The sequence below is a fragment of the Monodon monoceros genome, unplaced genomic scaffold, assembly GCF_005190385.1.
Source record: "Monodon monoceros isolate NGI ecotype Baffin Bay Population unplaced genomic scaffold, NGI_Narwhal_1 Super_Scaffold_7, whole genome shotgun sequence".
NCBI lineage: Eukaryota > Metazoa > Chordata > Mammalia > Artiodactyla > Monodontidae > Monodon > Monodon monoceros.
Window position 1 is genome coordinate 106491828 of NW_021703784.1, and position 15055 is coordinate 106506882.

Here is a 15055-nt window from a genome sequence, read left to right on the forward strand (position 1 = left end):
GGATCCCTAGACGCTGAGCGCAAAGTACTCTGGTGAAGATGCCCTTGATTGGGAGTTTCCTGGTCATGCATGTACTCAGGGACATGGATGTGCCGCGTGGAGGATGTGGGAGCCCGTGTGAGGAGATGCTCTAGCTGCACCTGGGGTTCAGGCACCCTGGGATCTTGGGGCATTCAGCATACAGAATGTGAGAACGCACGCGTCCAGTGACCACATGAATGTGCACACGCGCTGTCATGGGAGTAATTGCACACAGAGCTGGGCTGGACTCGGGGAATGGGGTAAGTACCAGGCCCTGAGCTCAGCCAGTGTGCCGAGGGGCGTGTCCAGCCTGCATGCAGCACAGGGGCCAGGCAGCGCTGTGTCTATGTACCTGGCCTCAGGGAGCCCGGGTACTGCCTGTGGCCTCCTAGGCCATGCCCAGCCAAGGCAGGGAGGGGGAGGGGCCTCCTTCTGCTGTTGGACTAGGAACTGCTGTCTCCTTGGCCCTGGGCCCTCTGATAGGGTTGTGTGGGGCTGTGCCTCCCTCACACCTGACCCAGGCTCTGGGTACTCTCTCCCCAGGGAAGGGGTCTCGGCTGAGCCTGGGGTGGGTCTTAAAAGCGGGGAGGCCCAAGCCCCTACCATGTCTGTTGCCTCTGTGCCCACCTGGCCTATTCTAGCCCCACTGCTCTGCTTACGGCTGCCCTGAGTATCTCCACCCCTCCCACCCTGCTGCCCAGCTCCAGGCCCTGATCCGTGTGTTGCACCTCAGGAGGTGAAGGGTCTACACCGCAGGAGCTCCAGGTCCAAGGAGGCCCTGTGGGTGCGAGTGCCCACCCAGGAGGCCAGCTCGGTGTAGGTCTCTCAAAGGAGGGGTGCTCTGGCCAGACCTTGGTCTTTCAGAGAAGGCCTCCCAGGGGTGGGAGGGAGGGAGCCTGTGCACGTGGCTGCTGGAAGGTGAGGAAGGTTAGGACCCAGTGGAGCAGGATGGAGAGGGGCTGGCCTGGCTGGGGGTGGTCCAGGCCCAGCTACTGGGCACCTGCTGGGTGGAGCGGGGGGTGGGAGCCAGCGAACGAGGAGGGGACCTGGCTCTGCAGAGCGAGCTGCTCCATGCTGCTGCCGCAGGAGCAGCGGTTGCCTGGCACCTCTGCTGTTGCCATGGAGACGACGGAGGTGCCAACTTGCTAATGAGTCCCCCTCGGCTGCAAATAACAATACTACACTGGTTAATAGGGCCGAGCCGGAGGGTTCCTTGGGAGGCGGCGGCCGGGCGGGGACCAGGTATCGGGCCTGGGATCAAGCTGCCCACCCCTCCAGCCCTGCCCCCACTCTCCTCCCTGGGTCTCCAACCTCACCTCCCTGCCCCTCCTCTAGCCTCCTTTCCCATCTGTGGAGTGGGCAACTCTCCACGTCACTCCAGTCATTTAAGGACTAGAGGGCGGGAGGCGCACAGGCTGGCCACGGGGAGAGCGAAGGCCTCTCCCCTTCCCTCACCCTCCCTTGTCCCCGCACCAAAGTTCCATTTGGCTTCTGTTGTTTTCAGTGGGAGGTAGCGCACCCCCACCTAACCCATGAGGATAGGACCCTCTGGCCCACGGTGTCCCCAGCCCACTGCATCCCTGTCAGGGTCCTGGGCCTCTGAACTGGGCTGTGGTCCACATCAAAGGGTGGGAAGCTCTGCCCAGGCCTGCAGGAGCAGTGTGTAAAAGGGGACCTGGTGGCCACGGCCTGCCACAGCCTTGACAAGATTCAGGTTAGAACTCAGGAAAAGCGTCTCAGAACAGCTCAGACAGGAATCGAATTGGGGACCCCTTGGCACACAGGCAGGGACCCCCTTAGTAGGCAGGCCCTGTGGCTGTTGAACTTGCTTGGCGTGGCCTTCAGGAGGGCAGCAGCCCCAGCTGCACCCCCAGGCCTTGCCCCGCAGTTGAGCTGGAGCGCCTGAGGAGTGGGGTGTCTGTGAACGGGACCCCAAGGCCCCAGCACTGTCCAGGGCCATCCTGGCAACCCCCTTGTCAGCAGCTCTGGTGGCCCAGCCTGGGGCTGCCCACACCACACGGGCCCGGTCCCCACCTGCCTTGCACCTCTGTGACCTCCGCCATCCCCTCCCCAGCCTAGGAGCTCGCCCAAGGGGGTGGTCCAGAGATGGTGGCAGCTGTCCCCAGTGTCATCATTGCTGTTTGAAAGGTGACGAGTGTCCTCAGGTGCCGCACCCCAACGCTCTCTGCAGCTACAGGCTGGGGGCTTGCCGAGGGGGTTCCCTCTCTGTGGTCCCTGGAGGGAGCATCTGTCTCCCAGCCTCCCCCACCCCCAAGCTGGCTGGGGATGTGGCGGAGGGAAGACCCTGAGTGAATGGCAGCCGTGGACGCCCCGGGTTCTGTCCAGTCTCATTAATCGGGTTGATCCCACCCCTTCCCTGAGCCTCAGTTTCCGCAGTTTTAAAGCAAACTCATCGTCCTGATGCTGCATGCCTCCGGGGGGCGCTCTGAGGCTTGGGGGTGCCTAGAGAAAGGCCAGGCCTGGCAGGTGACAGGGAAGATGGGTCTGGCAGGTAGGACGGGGGTGGCAGAGGCTTGGCACAAATTGTGGGAGGGGCCTTCCGCCCAGGCTCTGGAGCCCCCGTGTGCCCACCCACCTCCTGCTCCCTCTGGGCACCCCTGAGCAGGGGGTCCTACATGCGGGTCACCCACACTGACCTTTGTCCTCGGGTGCCCCCCACACACCCCATCCTTGGACCTACTGGTCCCCAAAAGGGGCCCCCTAGACCCCCGGCCATTGCTGTGCCTGGGGTGTCCCGCTGCACTGTCACCCCTGCAGGAGGAGGACGCTGGCCCATGGCATGCCTAAACCTTGGCCTGCAGAACTCCACTCCTGAACCCCCTCCAGCGCCCCGCCCTGGCCTCTGCCTCCATCACCTTGTGGAGGCAGCCCTTCCCCCCCACCACCCATCTGGATTATCAGCTTATGCAGCGATTGGGCTGCGGGGGCTGGAGACGGAGGGTGTGCCGGGGACAGACGGGAGGGCTTGGCAGTGGGGGAGGGTGGGGGCATGTTCCGGACCCTGCCTTGCCCTGGGTGCGGGGAATTGGGAAGATGTGGAGGCCGGATTGGGGAGAGGTCTGCATCCCAGGGGTGGGATGACAGGAGATGCAGGGGCAGAATGAGGTGTTCTGGAATGAGTGAGGGTCCGTGGACCCAAGGGCCCAGGAGAGGGACCCTCAGGCCTCGTCCTGCCTTTCCAGCCCAGCCTGAGCCCCGAGGCCCTTCCCTCCGTGAGCCCCCACTTGCCTTGCCGTGTCCTGCTGAGAGGCTGGTGCCGTGACCGGGAGGGTGCAGCAGTGGACGGGCCACTCCCGAGCACCCTTCCATGGGTCGCAGACTCCCGAGTCGAGACCAGAGGGGTCAGGGAGCTCAACCCGCACAGAGGAGCCAGAGGGAGGGAGGGCCCCACGGGCATACGTCAGGCCCAAACGCTCCGGTGCCCCTGGATCCGTTTCCACCGCCAGCCCCTCTGAGGCCGGCCCTGCCGATGCCCCCCCACCCCCACCCCGGGGCCTGCAGCGCCTCTCACAGTCTGCCTGTCCTTACAGGTCTGGCGCCATGCCCAGGCACTCGGAGCCCTAGGCCACACCCGGGCAGTGGGAGCGGCCCCCGCTCACTGCCGGGCTCACCCCCTGCCCCCTGCCCCCTGCCCCCTGCCGCGCCATGGCCGGGGACCGGCTCCCTCGGAAGGTGATGGACGCCAAGAAGCTGGCCAGCCTGCTGCGGGGCGGGCCCGGGGGCCCACTGGTCATTGACAGCCGCTCCTTCGTGGAGTACAACAGCTGGCACGTGCTCAGCTCCGTCAACATCTGCTGCTCCAAGCTGGTGAAGCGGCGACTGCAGCAGGGCAAGGTGACCATCGCGGAGCTGGTGCAGCCCGCCTGTCGCAGCCAGGTACCGCCTCGTGCCCGCCTATCCCCTCCAGGGTCCTCCGGGCGCCTGGGCTGGGGCCGCTCCCCTTCCTCTGCCTTCGAACCTAGACTGGGCTCCTAAGGGTTGGAATCTGAGCCGTCGTAGAGCACTTCCCCGCTCCCTCTTAGGGCTACGAGAAGGCCCCTGCCCCCAGGGAGGCCCTCCGCTGACAGGTTCAACACCCGTCCCCCCTTCCTTCCCTCCCAGAGCCACGGACCCCGTCTGGGTCCCCACTCGGCCCGCACTCTGATGGCTGTGCGGACTTGGAAGAGGACGGGCCTGGTGGCCGAGGGTCTCACGCAGACAGCTCATGTCCCCCGCCTCCCGTTCTTTCCCCTCCGGAGTCTTGAGGACCCGGAATTCTCTCTGTGGCCCCCAAGAACGTCTCAGGTCACCTGCAGAGAACAATCCTGTCTCTATTCCCAAGGAGTGTTGAGTCCGCACTAGGGAGGGACCGGGACTGCTGGGCCGTGACCTGGGAAGGCAGTGGCACCTCCAGTGGGGGAGGGGTGGCCCGCCAGGCAGCCCAGAGCCTGAGGGAGGGGTCTTGGTCTCAGACCCTAACCCCGTGCAGAGCTGGGATGTGAGAGGACCCGGATGGGAGTCCCCCCACCCCAAGGGCAGAACCGGCTCCCTATGGCTCCCGTGAGGGGAATCCAGTGATTAATAACCCCTAGCGAGGACTCCCGGCCGGGGCGCTCTCCCATTGGCTGCCGGTGACATCATCTGGCCCAGGGTTGGCAGCTCAGCTGGCTTAAGGGCTGAGTGTGCCTGGGGGGCGGGGCATCAGCTGCCATCTGAGCGGGAGCTGCTCCACATCTGGGCCCCGGTGGCATCCGAGGGGCGGGGGCAGCTGGAACCCCCGCTTCCTGCTGCTGCTGCCTGGATCACTGGGGGGAGGGGTCTTGCTGCAGCCCTCAGTTTCCCCATCACTGGCTGGGGAGGAAAGGAGAGCCCAGACCCAAAGCCCCCCCCCCACTTAAGAACCCCCGAAGTGTGCCTCCCGGGTCCCTGAGGAAGAGTTGATTTCCCTCAGCCTCCCTGGGAGCCAGCAGCCCCGTCCTCCCTGTGCGCCTGCCACCTGGCCCCTGTGTGCACCTGCCGGGAGCCCCACTGCCTTCCCCATGTCTCCTCCACGCGGGCCTGGCCCAGTGTCTGTCACCTTCACTCGTGTGAGTGCGCACACCGGGCTTGGCCGCGTCGGGGATGCGTGTCCCCCTGGCCCTCCCCGCTCCGAGGGTCTGCCCGTGTGGCTGTGGGCATTTACACCTGTCCAGGTGTGAACTGTGGCTGGGTGCCTGCCCCCACTCCCCTTGGGGCACCCAAGCGGCAGCCCCTCCCTTCCGTCGCCCGACCAGGGGCAGCAGGGTGTGGGGCAGCTGGCAGGTGCCCGGCCACCCTGACCTCTGCCCTCTTGGCCCCCAGGTGGAGGCCACGGAGCCGCAGGACGTGGTGGTCTATGACCAGAGCACAAGGGATGCCAGCGTGCTGGCCGCAGACAGCTTCCTCTCCATCCTGCTCAGCAAGCTGGACGGCTGCTTCGACAGCGTGGCCATCCTCACAGGTGCGTCTGGAGGCCTCTCTCCCTGCCGCCGGCAGCTTGGCGGGGGCCGGGGGGGGGTCTCTGTCTCAGGAGTCATGTTCTGGCTCTGCCTCTGCTCTCCTCTCTGAGCCCGGAGACCAGTGTGTGCTGGGGCAGTGGGGGCCTGGTGGGGATGAACCTCCGTAGCTCTGGAGTTCTCAGGGGCTCCAGGGACCCCTCTTCTGGGCCACCACACTTCAGAGCCTCCTCCAGCACAGGCCCATCCCCACCACCAGCAGGTGAAGAGGGGGACACGAGGGAACCCCCGACACAGGCCTGGGGCAGGGGAGATGGGGGAGGAATCTAGGCCAAGACCCGGTCTGCCTTGGAAACCACCCCCACCCCGCCACATACACACACACACACACACACGCACACATGGCAGTGAGCCAGAACTTGTTCCACACGGGGGGGTCCCCTGAACACTCCAGCTGGCACAGGTGGCCTCGCAACAGCCTGCTTGATCATGACTGCTGTCTGGTGGGCGAGTGGAAGTCCCCACAGGGTTTCCCATTCCCCAGAAGCAGCCTGGCCAGCCCCCCATACACACACGCACGCATGCAGGCTGCACTGTGGTTCTTACCCACTCCTTCCTCCTGCAGGCAGTGGCTAACATACTTCTGCAGAATCCACCCCCTGCCCAGGTGGCCCAGGGCCTGTCCCAGGGGCATGTGGCCTCCCTGCCTGGGTGCCCCTGGCCTCTGGTTGCCCAGGGCCATAGCAGGCGGGGTGGGGGGGCACGCTGGCATCACCCCCACCACCACACAGCTGGTGGGATGCTTCGGTTCATTCAGCACACCTGCCCTGAGCATCTACTGAGCACAGACGGGGGTGCTGGTCGGTGGGCACCAGGCTGGCCTTCGTGTGCGGGGAGAGGGGCGGCTGCAGGCGGGCTCCATCAGCTGCAGGAGCCAGGCAGCTCTGGGCAGACCTCTCGGAGGAGGGGCTGCACGAGCGCGTGCTGCCCCTACACGTGCGTCGTGTCCGGGACGGAGGGCTCTGCATGCCCGGCTCTGCGAGGTCAGAGGGTGTCTGCATCTGGCTGTGTGTGTGTGTGTGTGTGTGTGTGTGAACTCTGGGAACCAGAAGCCACAGAAATGCAGATCCTCTGATTTAGCCACTGCCGCTGGGCTCACCAAGCAGGGGGGCAGTTTTACAGGGGTCCTGGGCAGAACGGGAACCCTCCCAGGGCCCAGATGGGAGCCCCTGTGTATGTATGTGTGTGTGTGGACGCACGTGTGCCTCAGCCAGAAGTGACAACCAGAGGCCCTTCTGGGAGTCTGAGAAGAGGGTACTGGAGCAGCGCCCTCCCTTACCCCTGGGCTGTCCAGGGAAAGCCCAGAGCCTCTCATGGTCTGTCTCCCTGGGCGGCTGAGGGGGGATCACCTGGGACCCGGCCGTGCCCCACCTGGCTCACTCAGCCTTAGCAAGCACTGCCTTACCCTGCAGGGTTAGAGTATTCGCTCCCATTTCTCTGAGGGCCAAGCCAGGGAGAAGCCATGACCCCCCACAATATGAGGAAGGCTCACAGTGACACCAAATCAGGACCCGGACTTGGGGACGGCCTCCTGGCCTGGCCCACGGTGCCCGCCTGAACCAGTGAGAACGGCAGGGCAAGGCTGAGGGGGTTAGAGGGATGCTGCCCGCCCACAAAGGGGAAGTGAGTCTCTTCTCGGGGATCACCAGCACTGCAGAAGCCAGAAGGGAGGACCAGGCCCCCTCCGTGGGTGGGGCACAGCCAGAGAGAAGGCAGCTCCAGGACATCGAGGTTTGCTGGAGGGGGCCGTGGGGGCGGGCCGTGCCGGGGTCCAGAACCGGCTGCCGTGACCGCTGCCGCGCCCCTCCCCCCACAGCTGCTCCGCTGGTGACGTCCGGTGGGGGCGGGCATGGGAAAGGGAGCCTAGACCTTTAAGCGGCGGGCGGTCCTGCCCAAGCCGGCTGCGCCCCGGTGCGCGTCCCTGCGGAATGGGGGCTGGTGATGTCGCCGCAGGCGGCTCAGCCCGCGCGCGCCGCCCTCGGACCCTGGTCGGAGACGGCGGAGGGAGCAGCCCCTGCGCGGAGGGTGGGTGCGGCCCCAGCCTGGGACCGCGGCGGGGCGGTGGGGGCTCCCGGGCGCGCCGCCCCGGCCCGAGCAGGAGCGCGTGGTGGGAGAGGCGGGTGGGGCCGGGAGTCCTCCCAGGACGTGCGCTTTTGTGCGGGTTCGGGGTTTCATTGTGAAGCCTGGGAGCTGCGTGTGGCTTCCCCTGACCTGCAAGGCAGAGAGAGCAGGGGGTTGGGGGTGGGTCCCTCCGGAAGGAAGGTGCCCTGGAGAGCCCTCGGCGAGGCCCTGAGAGTCCGGGCTGGGGGACCTGCAGAGGGTCCAGGGCTGCTGGCACCCTCCCTTGTCATCCATCCCCAGAACCTGGGGTGGCCCTGAAATCGCGGAAGGACTGGAGTCTCAGGCCCTACCAGACCTGGTGTCTACAGGGGGTTTGTAGGGGCACCCCAAGCTGCCTGGCTCTTCCTGGAGGGGGTTCCTGGGGGTTCCAGGAATTGCAGCAAAGGTTGGCAGGTCTCTGCACCTGCCCTGAGACTCTCTTTAGGTGGGAGGCTCCTGATGGAATTCCCCCACCTCCATACTTGTCTGTGTTCGACGCTGAGCGAGCAGAGTAGGGGAACCGGGACAGAGGAGTCTTGGGAGAGACGGTGCAGACCCTGCCCGTCCCCAGCGGGCGCTGTCCTCCAGCAGGAGTATCCAAGGGGCCCCTGGCTCTGGACTGTGAGTTGGGGCCCACCCTGGCACCCAGCTAAGCCCACCTCCCCTCCTGGGGACCTGAGAGCCACGGCATTGTCAGTCACCTGCCTCTCCCTGTCCAGCCAGCAGGTTTCTAAGGAAGGGACCCCTTTCCCTCCAAGGCTTATACCTCCACACCCCTAGCCTGGAGGCCCCCCACCTCTGTGGCCCCCCCCAAGGTCAAGCCTTTGTTGGGGGCACAGGGAGTGCACACGTCAGGCATTCTAGTTGGGCACCGAGCTGGACTGGGGCGAAGGCTGAGGCCACCAGGCATCTCTGTCCTCCGGAATCAGCCAGGTCTCTGGTACCAGCTGTGTCTGTGGGGCAGGGCAGGAAAGCACAGGGCACCTGCCTGGCTCCCCTGCCTGGGCCTCCTCCGCGGGATGGGGTAGGCCTTGGCCCAGTGGTTTCTTGGTCCTCTTCCCTGAGCCTCACAACAATGCCTGGGGCGCACAGGACCAGGACACTGAGGCCCGCGGTCACTCGCAGAGTCAGACGTGTGCCCGTGGGCCCCCCTCAGCCCTTTCTGGCCAGCGGAGGGTCTCCCTCCACCAATCTGGCCCAGCGCACACGTGCGGGAAAGGCGGCAGGACACATGCCAGCCACGTGTATAGCGCGTGGCCTGCGCGCTGCCGGTCCCCAGCGTTCCCAGCTCTCAGCCCAGGCTCTGCTCCTCCGTAGTCCCCTGCTGGGTGGAATGGAGCCGTAACCTGAGCGCAAATGCCCCTGCAGGCTGTGCCAGCTCCAGTGGGTGATGTCATGCCCAGTGTGGGGGGGCGGGCTGGCCCTCAGAAGCCCTTGCCTCCCGGTCCTGGCATCCAAGCCTGGCCTGGGGCTCCCGGCCAGTTGGAGGCAGGGAGGGATTGCATCAGCCCAGGGGGAGAGGCAGGAAGGCCCAGCCTGGCCCAGGCCACAGTGTGAAGGGGCTGGTGATACCCCCGCAGGAAGACCCCCGTGGCCTCTGAGCCCGCCCCTCTGTGGGCCCTGCGCGTGCAGGGCCCATCATTTTCATGGGCCCTGACTTTTATGGGCATCACGGCAGTGTCCTCAGCGAGGCCAGCCCCTGATTGGTGTGAGGAGGAATTAGCGCAGGGGCAGGGGATGTAATTGTGCCGGCCCACGCCCCCGCTGAGATGAGAATGGCCTTCCAGTACCAGCACGGAGACCAGGTGCTCAGGCCAGAGGCTCACCGATTGGGCTGGGCGTCCGGGTGGGTGTGGCTGAGCCGCGGTGGTGGGTGGGTGGCCTGGCTCCCCTGCCCCAGCCGGCCCACCCCGTGACACACGTCTCTCCACTTCTCCTCCTGCAGGGGGCTTTGCCACCTTCTCCTCCTGCTTCCCCGGCCTCTGTGAGGGCAAGCCTGCTGCCCTGCTGCCCATGAGCCTCTCCCAGCCCTGCCTGCCCGTGCCCAGCGTGGGCCTGACCCGCATCCTGCCTCACCTCTACCTGGGCTCCCAGAAGGATGTCCTGAACAAGGTGCGTGCACCGCCGGAGCCCGAAGCAGCTCCTAGGCTGGTCTGGGGGAATGACGGATGCACACAGGTGTGGGAGAAGCACGGGTTGGGGGCGCGGGAGGACCCAAGGGGGCCTGGCAGGACCAGAGCAGGGCTCGGGCAGGGCCTGGCCAGGCTGGGTGGAGAGGCAACTCCCTGCCCCTTTGGCAGTGCAGCCCACATGCCAAACTGCTGATGTCACTGGGCCCCTGGCCAGCCCTGAAAGAACCCCGTGTTTTAAAAATGGTGACGAGGGAAGAGGGTAAAGCCACCGCCCAGGCAGCCCAGCCGTAAAATTCCTGGGAGCCTACAGCAGGCCAGGCCGCAGGTGGGGCTCTCAGGGCCCGCCAGCCTCCTCACCACCCCCTCCCCAACTCTCCCCTCCTCCCCGCATGGGGCCTGCCGGCTCCCGAGCCCAAGGCTCCAGAAGCCATGCTCCCACCACAAGAGCATCCCAGCTTTCGGGCCTCCTGCCCAGCTGCACCCCCTTGCAACCTGTTCTCCCACCCTCCCAGGACCTGATGACCCAAAACGGAATAAGCTACGTCCTCAACGCCAGCAACTCCTGCCCCAAGCCTGACTTCATCTGTGAGAGCCGCTTCCTGCGCATTCCCATCAATGACAACTACTGTGAAAAGCTGCTGCCCTGGCTGGACAAGTCCATCGAGTTCATCGGTGAGGTGGACAGCACCCTCCTGCCCAGTCCCGGGGGAGGGCTGGAAGCAGGGGGCCAGGAGGGCAGAAGTGCTGTGTCCCAGGGGTCCTGAACCTGGGGTCAGAGAAGGACTGCAGCCCCAGCCCTCACCTGGTCTCCCTGCCCTCAGATAAAGCCAAGCTGTCCAGCTGCCAAGTCATTGTCCACTGTCTGGCCGGCATCTCCCGCTCTGCTACCATCGCCATCGCTTACATCATGAAGACCATGGGCATGTCCTCCGATGATGCCTACAGGTAGCCCCTCCTTCCCTCCTGGGCCTGGTCCCTCCCCTCTCGACCACTAGCCGCTGGATGGGCCCAGCAGTGAAGGGCACCCACCTTTGGCTGCCCCAGCTGCGGATGGGGCCTGAGCCTAGCCCCGGCACACTTGGGTCTGCACATCAGCTCTGTGCCCCGGAGTGGGCAGTGGGGGCAGGGGAGAGCCAGGTGGGCAGCCTGGCCTGGCGGGAGCCCCGCCCCCACTGAGCGGCTCTCGCCCCAGGTTCGTGAAGGACCGTCGCCCGTCCATTTCGCCCAACTTCAATTTCCTGGGCCAGCTGCTGGAGTACGAACGCAGCCTGAAGCTGCTGGCCGCCCTGCAGGGCGACGGGGCGTCCCACCCTGGGACCCCGGAGCCCCTCCCGGGCCCTGCCGCCCCGCTGCCACCGCTGCCACCACCTACCTCAGAGAGTGCTGCCACCGGGAGCACAGCGGCCACCACCACCAGGGAGGGCGCACAGGCGGGGGGTGGGGAGACCCCCGCCCCCGCCCCGGCCACCAGCGCGCTGCAGCAGGGCCTGCGTGGCCTGCACCTCTCCTCTGACCGCCTCCAGGACACCAACCGCCTCAAGCGCTCCTTCTCGCTGGACATCAAGTCGGCCTACGCGCCGAGCCGGCAGCCCGAAGACCCCGGGCCCCCCGACCCCGGGGAGGCCTCCAAACTCTGCAAACTGGACAGCCCATCGGGGGGCGTGCTGAGCCTGCCCTCCCCCAGCCCCGACAGCCCGGACGCGCCGCTTGAGCCACGCCCCAGGCTCCGCCGGCGGCCCCGGCCCCTAGCCGGCTCCCCGGCGCCCGGCCTCGGCCTGAACTTCGGTGACGCCGCCCGGCAGACTCCGCGGCTCGGCCTCTCGGCCCTGTCGGCGCCCGGGCTGCCCGGCCCTAGCCAGCCGGCCGGCCCTGGCGGCTGGGCACCACCGCTCGACTCCCCGGGCACACCGTCCCCCGACGGGCCCTGGTGCTGCAGCCCCGAGGGCGCGCAGGGCGCGGGCGGTGCGCGGTTCGCACCCTTCGGCCGGGCCAGCGGGCCGGGCGCGGGAGGCGGCGACCTGCGGCGGCGGGAGACGGCGAGGCCCGAGGCCCGGGACGCGAGGACCGGCTGGCCCGACGAGCCGGCCCCGGAGACACAGTTCAAGCGCCGCAGCTGCCAGATGGAGTTTGAGGAGGGCATGGTGGAGGGGCGCGCGCGCGGCGAGGAACGGGCCGCCCTGGGCAAGCAGGCCAGCTTCTCGGGCAGTGCGGAGGTCATCGAGGTGTCCTGACCGCGGCCGGGAGCGGCCCCTCCGCGGGGACCCGGCGCCCCCAGCCCTTCCGCTGCCCTCCCTCGGCTGGGCCCGCTATAAATACATATTATATATAATGCAATGAAAGGTAAATGGTTTTACTGCGATTTTTATCGAGAAGTAAATATTTCCATTTTTTATTTATTTAAGCTGTTCATTCTGGCAATGACTTGGCAACAGTGCGGGCGGTCCTCGGAGCTCTATTTTTACTGTCTGGTATTTAAACTGAAGCCCACGTTTCTAAGCAATATGAGGCCACCTTCAGTTGCAAGCTGGGGTGCCAGGCCTGGGGTTCCCTCCTCCCCCCTCCCCCAGGAAACACTGCTGACCGTTGCAAAGAGGCTGCTGAGCTTTCGTGCACTTTTTACATAAGGGGAAAAAAAGATGAAAAAACCTTTGCCACAAACTGAGCCGCAGACCCTCCCCGCCCCTCCCCCGCCCCACGACCTCCTCTCCTCCCTCTTCCTTCTCTGCTCCTTTCTGGGCACTTCACCAAAGCCATGGGTGGGAGGAGGTGTCCCGGGAGCGGAGGAGGCACCGCCAGCCCCCCGGCCAGCTCCAGGCGCCACGTCTCAGTGCCCTAGAGGGCACCCCCACCACCCATGCCCCCGGGCCCGTTGCCTGGCAGGTGTTGGGGGCCCAGGGTGTTCAGAGGACTGAGGTCTGGAAGAGGGGAGGAGCGCGGTGAAGGGGGCTCCCGAGTGTCAGATGACGTGAGTCCACAGGGCAGGGACTGCAAGTGGAATGCCCCCACCCCTGCCCGAGGGGAGGCCGCTGCCCTCTCCTCTGCTTTGGGGGTGCCCCCTAGCGCCAGCTGCCAGTGGGACAGCCAGCAGGAGGGGGAGCTTGGCCCCAGGGGGTGGCAGGCTGGAGGGGCTGGGCCGCCAGTGCTGGCTCGGCTGGTCAGAGGGGCCAGATAGATTTAGGGGCTTTTTCTGCAGGTGGAGGTCCCTCCAGGAGGAGTGGCTGCCTTGCAGAGGGAGGGGGCAGTCAGCGCCTGGCAGACCCTTATGCCTCCGGGGGTGGGGGCCTTAGCTTGGGAGGGCCGCCTCCACGTAAATATCCCTGATGTGAGCAGATGCAGGAGGTGTCCCCCACGTCTGCCCAACCTCCATAGGGACCTCGGAGGAGAGAGACCCCTGTACACCCCTCTGCTCTCCTCTGAGGCCTCCCCGGTATCTTCAAGGTGACATGCCAGTCCCTACTCCCAGGTGGCTTTTTGGCCCAGGTGGGCCAGCCTGGGGGTGAGGGCAGGAGAAAAGCCCCAGCTACCCCTCCTCGGTCAGTGGGACCCAAGGCTTTGGGAGGCAGGAGTGGGTGTCCCCCAACCTTCAGATGTCCTAGAGTGTCCAGGAGTGGGGGCTGGTCACCTTGGGGAGAGGCCAGGGGCTTGGCAGAAGGGGTGGCCTGGGCAGGACTGAGTCCTCAGGCAGGCGTTGTGGGGCGGGGGGGGGGGGGGGCGTGCCTGCCCCCAGCTGCCCTCTAGCTGTTTCTTCTACTTGTTCTTCTTTTGACCCCCGCCTTATGTCCCGTCATCCCCCCTTTGAACAAAATTTCTGTTCCTGTTCCCTCTGTCCCCACCCCGTCCCCCAAGAACATAAGCTATCATTGTTGTATTTGCAATCTATGGACTAGAGGTTTAACTATTTATTACTATTGGTTAATTATTATTATTGATTATGTAAATTTGCCTCCTGTCTGTCTATCGCGTTGTGTTTCTGAGGTGACCCCGGGTGTGGAGGATGCACTGGTCCCCACTCCGCGCCCTACCCCTAAGCTGTCCAGGAGACAGTGCTCAGGGCCACTGGTTGGGCCCCACCACCCTGGGGGCAGGTCCCATGGCCCGTTCTCCCCTCCCTCCGTCCTTGTCCAGGGCTGAAGCCCCTGTGGCTTCTGTCCTGGGGCGCGTGGAGGCTGTTGCTCTTGAGATGCTGGTCGAAGTGAGCAGCTGTGATGAGAGAAGGTCCTGTCTCGGCCGCCGCCCCCTGCCCCCCGTGCTGGTGGCACTGGGCACCAGGCAAGAGCCCCTCCCTGGTCACTTCCACCCACTGTCCCAGGCAGGGAGGGGAGGGGGCAGGGCCCCAGCTCTCTCCAAGTCTCTCTTGGCCCTCCCACCCCTCCTGCCGGCCCAGTGCCCCGGCATCAGGGGTCCCCCAGAATGGACCCGGCCCCCTCCTATTATTTGCTGGAAAGTCCAGCGGAGGAGAGGTGGCAGGTCCCCCCGCATGGCTCCCGGTCCCTCTGGACGGGGCCGCCCCACCTCAGAACCCCTTCCCAGCGCGGCCGCTCTCTCATCCCTGTCCTGTCCCCTTCTTTTGTATTTGGAAACAACGTGTTGTAATAAATCCTGAGATGGATGTTTTCTCCACGCCTCCGGCTGCCTCCTTCTTTGGGCTGGTGGGCGGTGGTGTAGAGGGGCTTCCTGGGGCCAGGAGGCTGGGGTGTGGGGCCTGGAGAGTCAGACTGCCCCCGACTCACTGCTCAGAGCCCCGAACCCAGAACCCAGTGGGCCTGCTGTGGCGGAGGGGCAGGTGTACGATGTAGCACAGCCCTTTTTTGCTGTTTCAGGCTACTGACAATTTAAATAACTTAGAACTGTATAAAATGGAGACTCAGTTTTGCCCCTCAGCTGCCCCCACCCCACTCTCCAGAAATAACCACGGGGAATAGTTCCACAGCTCCCTGCACACCTCCGTGTGTGTGCATGCGTGAGCAGCGTGTGGGTACACGCACGTACGTACCACACCACAGCTTGCCTTCCCAACAGAAATGGGGGTCTAGCTATACAGAGTGTCTACAACTGGCTTTTACGCTATTGTTTAAATTACTTATTGAAGGTTCAAGGCCCAAAGGCACACAAGGGTACCTGGTGGGAAGTACTGATGTGTGTCCCCAGCCACCGGCTTCCTCTCCCTGGCACCAGCGCCCCCCTGCAGGCCTCCCTCCCTCACTGCCAGGGCTGTAGAGACTGCAGTGTCAGTGCGGCGGGGCTGAGGCTCCCCGGCCCACGTGTGTT

General features: G+C 65.5%; 2 protein-coding genes across 2 annotated transcripts; both read left to right on the forward strand.

Moving 5' to 3' along the window:
* Positions 1–3572: 3572 nt before the first annotated feature.
* Positions 3573–12432, forward strand: DUSP8 (dual specificity phosphatase 8). Its single transcript, XM_029206944.1, has 6 exons — positions 3573–3918; positions 5362–5500; positions 9601–9767; positions 10300–10459; positions 10609–10732; positions 10980–12432. Exons 1-6 carry the CDS (start codon positions 3688–3690, stop codon positions 12016–12018), a joined length of 1860 nt encoding a protein of 619 aa, XP_029062777.1. The 5' UTR covers positions 3573–3687; the 3' UTR covers positions 12019–12432.
* A 315-nt stretch (positions 12433–12747) lies between these two features.
* Positions 12748–14385, forward strand: LOC114887652. Its single transcript, XM_029209432.1, is given in 3 exon segments — positions 12748–12752; positions 13226–13446; positions 13449–14385. Coding segments are annotated over 3 exon segments (696 nt in total). The 3' UTR covers positions 13919–14385.
* Positions 14386–15055: the final 670 nt, after the last annotated feature.